Here is a 7,703-nt window from a genome sequence, read left to right as displayed (position 1 = left end):
GCACTAATCTTGTCATCTAACTCTTAGCAAGAGAAATAATAAGTACAATTCCAAAAATTTTTTTTTGTGCTTTCAAATAAAGTTACACAGTAAAAATTGTACAGTCGGTCTCTTGTACTTTATTATTGATGACGTTTCACCAGCTAAAATTCACCTACTTGTGCAGGATTCTTTACCTGATTCATCTGTTATTAAGACTTCCTGGTGTGTAAAACCTTTGCAGTAATTGTTAAATATTTTGAGTCTTAAAAGAATTCTGAAATTTGTAGTTTTTAAATTCTAGGATTTAACCCCCCCCCCCCCCCCAAAAAAAAAACCTCACAAACACAGACCACATGACCTCAGTTCTCTGCCCTTCAAATCTGCAGGAAACACAGACTCACGTCGTCATTAAACTACCAAATTAAGGTGACAAAAGAAACTTTTCAATGTGAATTTGCATGACAGGGAAAAACAGCACCCTGCTGATGTTAAAGGGAGGTGGTGGAGCTGCTGATGCTCCGTGACACTGTGTCCAAACACAGTCGATTCATGTTAAATGAGTCTGTGCGGTCAGCCTCCGTGATGCTCATCAGAAGCAATTTTTGCAGATGTTTCTCAGTGTGATAACTGTAAACTCGCCTCTCCTCAACGCTGCCTGCCAACGCTGTTTTCACCACAGGTGAATTTAAACATGATGACTCAGCTCGTCTGTCGTTTGAAGGAATAAATAGTTTCCCTCGAAATGTGTGATGAAGGATCCGAAGAGAAGAACCTGCAGTTTTTTTTGCAGACTGTGGTTTTTATTTGGGAGAGTGAGTTATTTCAAGCATAAAATTGAATCTGGGCGTACAAGCAGGTCATCAGTCCAGACTGCATTTTTAAGCCTTGCAGGGCATTAGAAATTATTTAGCTGTTCTGCGTTAAAATATTTATTCAAATTCAGTGTCTGAATGTGGTACACGCTTGTAAAAAGTACGGAGAGCTCTACATTTACATTTACTTAGACAAAAGATGCTTCTGCAGTAACAAGGTTTGATATGTGTGTTTTTAGGACACATTAGTAAACGTCAAAATGGAGCAGATCCTTCCTCCTTTCACTTAATTTCCCAAATGATTTAACAGTTTTTTTTTTCGATAAACCCAAGCATAACAAAACCAGATTCTTTCTATTATTTTATTCATTTATCTATGTTACAATAGGATCTCCATATGCACAGTTTTTCTCAATACCCAGGTTGAACCAATTGCCTTTTCCTCCTTTATAGGCACTGGTGACTATTCTCGCCCATCCATGTTCTCCCTGAAAACAAAAAGAAAAAAAAAAAACATAATTTATTCCCAATTTGAGTGAAAGTTACTTCAGAGAAACACTTGATTTTCTGCCCTAAGAAATTTCTACTTGAATATAAAATCAACTACATGCATGAGAGAGTGAATTCATGACTTGCAAAGTAGTAAAGTGTGCAAAGTTTATTCGTGCAGGCAGGGTGTGGTGCAGAGAGAGACAGAGAGAGATAGAAACCAACCCAAAACTCTCCCCAGGAGTTCCTGACGCTCCAGTACTCAGTCCCGTCCTCTGCCACGCCCCAGCCGGCCACAGACACAATGTGATTCGGCAAAGAGAGCGGGTGAAACTCCGAGAAGATCCCTCCAGAGTATGCCTCCAGGCTGTCGGTGGCCATGAGGGCGCAACTGAAAGACAGACAGAAATCTTCCAACTTGCTGCAGTAACACACGTTTCTTTCTTTTTGTTTTCTTTGTGCATTTATTGATCACTAAAATGTTCTGAGAAATTGTGGACAGAGCATTTTTAAGGGCTCAAATACGTGTTTACATTGAGATTGTTTTGGCTGTAATAGCAGGGCTAAAATTTGTATTCATAACTTAACTGTGTCTCACAGTTTTCTGCTTTGAATCTGCCTTTGTGTAACCTCACTCATATAAATAGTGCTCAGATTTTATTTTTATACTCATGTACATGCTCACATTGTTTCTACACATTCACAAATTTTGTCATGCAGTGTTTTTTTTTTGCTAAGATTAATACACAGCTAAAAGCTTTAAAATTATTCCTGAATATCATTTTCCAAGCTCAAAATCTCATATTTGAGCCCATACATTTCAAATGACAACTGCTTTTAAAAAGGTTTTTGAAAAATGTGCTCCATCATGTCTGTAAGTATTAGAAAAGCACCTTAAGACATTGTTAATACTACATGGGATTAAATTAATGACAATATAAAACTGTCAAAGCTTAACTTTTACTAAAAGAGTTGTTTATGAAAAAAACAGCAATACAGTTTTAGGTCACATAAAGGTCAGTTGTGTTTATTAAAGTAGATACATGCTTGTATGCAGCACAGTCACAGCAGTCATTAAATTGTTAAAAAAAACCCAACAATTCTTTATTTGATATATATTTTCAGTGCTTTAAGGCTTTAAATTCATATTTCCTGTATTTGAGGATGTTTCAGCGTGAATAAAAATTCATTCAGTGCTGTAAAAGTTTTAAGAATCATTAAATATTCATCTACTTATAAAAACTTCACTATGATTAAGACACTGAACGGTTTAGGCCGGATCTCCTCCTTCACACGGGGGATGTAGGTGGATGGATGAAACAGAAATAACCGGAGATGAAGATGACTTACTCTACCTGATGGGCCCGTTGGTGTAGATTTCAGCTTTCATCCGGTCTCTTCCAGAAACATCTCCGTAGTCTCCCACTTTCCACACAGTGTAGTTCTGCACAACGGCACACGATTCGAAGAAGGAGCACGTGCCACACTGGTTGAACAGCTCGCACTCTGTGCACCATCAAAAACAAACGGAGAAGATTGTAATGTTGCAGTGTAACGAAAAGCAAAATCTTTACAATGCTGTGTATGTTTAGTTTGAGACACCAGCCTCTCTGCAGACCGACTGCAAACTATTTTTTTGTTGTATTTTCCTCAAAATAGCTCAAGTCTTTGCCCAGAATGACATACCAACTATTTAAGAAGATATCCTTCTTTTAACCTGCATTAACTGATTTTTTTAGCCACTTGAGGGCAGCGGAAACAAGTTATGAACACAACACTGACATATTTTGAAATTAAGTTGATATGGTGATCCTGGTAGCAAGGAATTGCTTATATACACATTCTGCATTTACAGGGAAACACTTTAATTCATCTGGAGTCGTGTTTCTGTCCAGCCGGTGAATATAAGTCCAATATTCATTCTCCTTTATCTCTATTTTCAGTCTCTATTAAACTCCTGGGGGAAATATCTGGCTCTTTAGCTGCTAAATGCTCCACTGTGTTCATCGGCTAGTCACGAACTGTGTGTGTTTGCCATTTGGTGCTGAGCAAGTAGTGTACAGTGGGGTTTTTAGAGCTTTTCTCTGAAAACAGCTGCCTGCTGCAGCTGAAAATGAAGCTATGAGAGCGCTGAGAGTGAAGCAAAACAGTAAAGTTACAGTCGGACAGCTAAACAATGAGCTGAAACTCACTATAAAGCTCAGTAAAGCCAAGAGCAGCTGCAGACATGAGTGATAATTCTCTGTAGGTTCATTATTATGAGTGACACCTTTGACATTATTCATTGTCATTTGATAAATGGTTATTTAAAAAAAAACATACCGATTATAGCTGCTTTAACACCACACCTTTAAAGACTTCATCATCATTTTTTGTTTTTTCCTCTAAAATGGATATACACTCTATGGCCAAAAATATGTGGACACCCAAACATTACAGTCACATAAGTGATTTTTGACACTAATAATGGACGTTAATCTGCTGCTGTAACAGCCTCCACTCTTCTGGTTTCAGGATCTCCATAAGATTTTGAAGCCTGGCTGCAGGGATTTGATCCCATTCAGCCACAGGAGCATTAATGAGGTTGACCACTGATGTTGGGTGATATGTCAGCGTTCCAGTTCATCCATTAAGATGTTGGATGGTGTTGATGTGCAGGCCAGTCAAGTTCTTCCAGACCAAACTTGGTAAACCATTTCTCTATGGACCTGGCTTTGTGTGTGGGGGAAACTGTCATGTTGAAACAGGAGAAGCTCTTCTCCAAACTGTTGCCACAAAGTTAAAAGCGCCCCAGTCATTGTCTTAAATATAATTGTATGCTGTAACATTAATTTTCCCAGGGTGTCCACATACTTTTGGCCATTTTGGTAACTCTTCAATATTACAATAAATACTGTGATCAGAATCAATACAAGACAGAAATCATACAATGTGTATAATATAGTTTTACTTTGGTTTTTGGCTTGGTAGTTGTTGCAGGTTTCATCAGGAATGCCTCTCTCGTGTGCGTAGGCGTAGACTCTCAGGTGATCTCCTCCATAACAAGAACCCGCCCTCCCACAGTCGATCACATTCTGGACCGACAGGTAGGCCGACGGCCACGACCCTCCACGCTTGATGTTGATACGGTCTTGGACAAAAGAATGACAAATTATAAAATTGACATGTTATCTATCTGGTGTATCTATCTATCTATTCCTCCATCCCTCCCTCCGTCGCCATTGGTTACCAGCTAGCGCACTGGTGGCTCCCATGGCCCAGCAGGACCCACAGTACTGGGGGATGTGTTGGTTCCTTGTGACGCTCACATAATTCTTCCCGTTGATGTTCCTCCAGTCCCACGACGGCGGAAGATCCGACACCTTCACGTACTCATGCGGCCGGGCGTGTGTTCTAAAATAAGGAAGACGAAGGTCATGAAGCCCAATTTCAACGTGAGCAGACTTCTAATCAGACAGAGGAAGTGAAAACATCTGTGTGAGTCTGCAGGGCCTTCGGTATTATCTAGAGAAACCAGAACAATCAGACCTCTTAAAGAAGAACTGTGATAAAACGACTATAATTTAACTTAACAAAACCACATTTCCAGAAGAGATTTGTCTTTAGTCACGTCAGCTAAAACTTTTAATTCACAAAACAGAAAAAATAATTAATAATGATTATTATAATTACTTCTTAGATTGAGTATCTTTAATTGGCAAATTGAGTACAATTACACATAATCAGTTAGGGGTCATCTAAACACTTTAAATGAATTAAAATGGCCCTTTTTTAATTACTAATGATGATCCTGCATATCCTGCAGCAGAGGCATGAAAAATCCTATAAATTAGTGCTTCCATGAATCAATAAATCCCTTAAATATTCACCTGATTTTTTTTTATTTTTTACAGACATTAAAGTGCCAAAAGCTTATAATAACAGTTGATTAATGGAGAACTTAAGGACTTTTAATAGATAAAATAACGCTATGGATCATCTAAAAGAATAGTTTTCAATTATTAATGATTCCCCTGCATGTCATGCAGAAGAGGGGTGAAAAATCCCTTAAGTTAGTGCCTCCATCAATCAATAAATCCCTTAAAAATCCACCTGATACTACTTCTTTTTACAGACAGCATTAAAATGCTTCAACCCAATCCTAAAAATGATTAATGGAGAACTTAAGAACATTCAATAATTAAAACACAGTTTCATAGCACAAGTATGTGCTTTTGGACATGTGATGTCTCCAATTGTCACTGTGTGAAATCATCACTTTATTCACGTTGGATGTTGTGAATTAAAATTATCATTTTATTTTAGTTCTCTCTATTAATAGAAGGGAAAACAGAAGAACAATAATATACATTAATTAAAAGGGGACGTTTTAAAAAAAAAACTGGTGGAATGTAACTAAGTACATTTACTACTGTACTTACATAATTTTAAGACACTTGGACTTTACTTGAGTATTTTCATTTTATGCTACTTGATACTTCCACTCTACTACATTTCAGAGAAAAATATTGTACTTTTTTTACTTCACTTCATTTATTTGACAGCTTTAGTTACGTTTCAGATGAAAATTTAAAGATCCCCTCCAGACATGTTTTAGATCTATGTAAAATACTCTACCCTGAATAATAATTTATATCTGATATGGTTTAAAAAAAAGAAAAAAAAAAGTTTATTTTGTTAAAATCCTTAAAATGACACCTACTCCTTCTCCCTCATTAAAAATTCAAGAGGCTCCAAGCTCAGAGAAATTTTCCTCTTTCAGCAGATGAATGTGAAAACAGCTTCTAGTATCAAACTCTGTACATACATCATTCTGCACAGTGAAGCTCAAACAAGTGAAGGAACAAAAAGAAAAACACATTTTTGAGTGAAGGGGGACTCATTATTATGAAATAAGCTGAGATGACGGCTGGTCTCATCTGGCCAGCGGCTCCAAAAACATTGCAGATGATTTACAAAAAGTGTTATTTGGATTAACTGACCACATATTGGGAAATTACATGATTACTTTCTCGTCTGAAAAAATATTAAACCTTAATAAAGTGACATATTAACAGTCTTAGAGCAAAAATTACAACAGTCTGGCTCAACATCTCTGCTATCGCCCTTGGGTACCTTCATCAGACTGCAAGGCATACTGGGTAATGTAGTCTCTCCCTCAAACCTTTCCTTTCCGTGCTAAAACAGTGACAGAAAGTTGAGACTGAAAAACAATGACACTGAAAAAAACAGCATAAAAAACTCACTGAAAAGACAAGACATGAAGCAAAACACATTATAATGCAAAAAATATCTAAATAAAATAAGATAATAAGATTGTAATTTTTTTTAGATGCCTGTTTCAGTGCCAACACAACTTTTCCCAATGCAAGTGTTTCAATGCCAACATTTCCCTTTTCAGTTCAGGTTTTGTTTTCAATGCCAATATTTATCTGTCACTGTTCCCCATACAAATGTATATCGGTAACAAATATCGGTTCTCGGTCTCCTTAATTAGCTTACTAATAGTCGGTATTGCTATCGGCCCTAAAACACAACAACATATCGGTCGACCCCTAATTAAGACGTTACTTTACCTCAGTTGTACGAATAACGATTTTTAACGGCTAAATACAAATGTCAAACGTCCGAATCACAACTGCGCATTAACGTCACTCTGCTTTGATGTAAACAACACGTCAAAAATCACTAAACCGTCACTTTAAGCTGATTTCGTACGTTTATTTATTCACTTACTTGACAGAGTTTGGTCTGCCGTCTGTGATGGGTTTGTAGCAAGGCTCATTTAAAAGTTTAGAAGAGCTGAACTTGAGGACAAATGATGCAAAACAAAACAGCAGCGGTAGAGTTGTTGACGACGCCATCTTGGATCCCCTCCTTCATGTGACGCCCCCTGCTCGCCCCCTGTCGGCCAGGATGACCTTCACACTGAACGACATTACACAAGCTGCTGTGATGGAAAATATAATAAACATATTGAAATCATGATGTTTTTATGACTGAATAAAACTGTAAATGTATATAAAGGCTGTCAAGAAATATGAAAGAGGGGAGTTTTTTTTTTTTACTTACAATTAGGTTTGCACACATAAGGAATTTGCCTTAGCATTATGGTGCATAGCAACTAAAATATACAAAAAATTAAGTAATCTAAATAATATAAATAAGTTCATGCAGCCATTTTAGCCAGGTCTCCCTTGTAAAAGAGATAATGTCTCAAGAGGCAACTGTATACAGTATAAGCAAATTTGTGGCATTGACCAACTTAACTCCTTTGTACAAAAGGTCATATTTCCTTGAGTTGTATTCCTTTCATTGAAGCACGCGTTCAGATCTACTCATCAGATGCTCGTTCAAGTAACTCAACTTGCAGCCAGAGTTCATCTGTTATAAATATAGCTGTGACTCAAGTTTCCAACA

The 7,703-nt window shown here is 37.3% G+C and overlaps 1 protein-coding gene across 1 annotated transcript; it reads right to left on the bottom strand.

Moving 5' to 3' along the window:
- Window positions 1-1,142: 1,142 nt before the first annotated feature.
- On the bottom strand, window positions 1,143-7,190 carry LOC122994524 (cathepsin Z). Its single transcript, XM_044369255.1, has 6 exons — window positions 7,020-7,190; window positions 4,513-4,676; window positions 4,234-4,413; window positions 2,639-2,789; window positions 1,509-1,674; window positions 1,143-1,282 (listed from the first exon to the last, which is right to left on the bottom strand). The coding sequence occupies exons 1-6, from the start codon at window positions 7,145-7,147 to the stop codon at window positions 1,169-1,171; spliced, it is 903 nt and encodes a 300-aa protein (XP_044225190.1). The 5' UTR covers window positions 7,148-7,190; the 3' UTR covers window positions 1,143-1,168.
- Window positions 7,191-7,703: the final 513 nt, after the last annotated feature.

Source organism: Thunnus albacares, chromosome 12 (genome assembly GCF_914725855.1).
Source record: "Thunnus albacares chromosome 12, fThuAlb1.1, whole genome shotgun sequence".
Classification (NCBI taxonomy): Eukaryota; Metazoa; Chordata; class Actinopteri; order Scombriformes; family Scombridae; genus Thunnus; species Thunnus albacares.
Note: the sequence above shows the minus strand (reverse complement) of the source record. Positions and strands in the feature narration are given on the sequence as shown.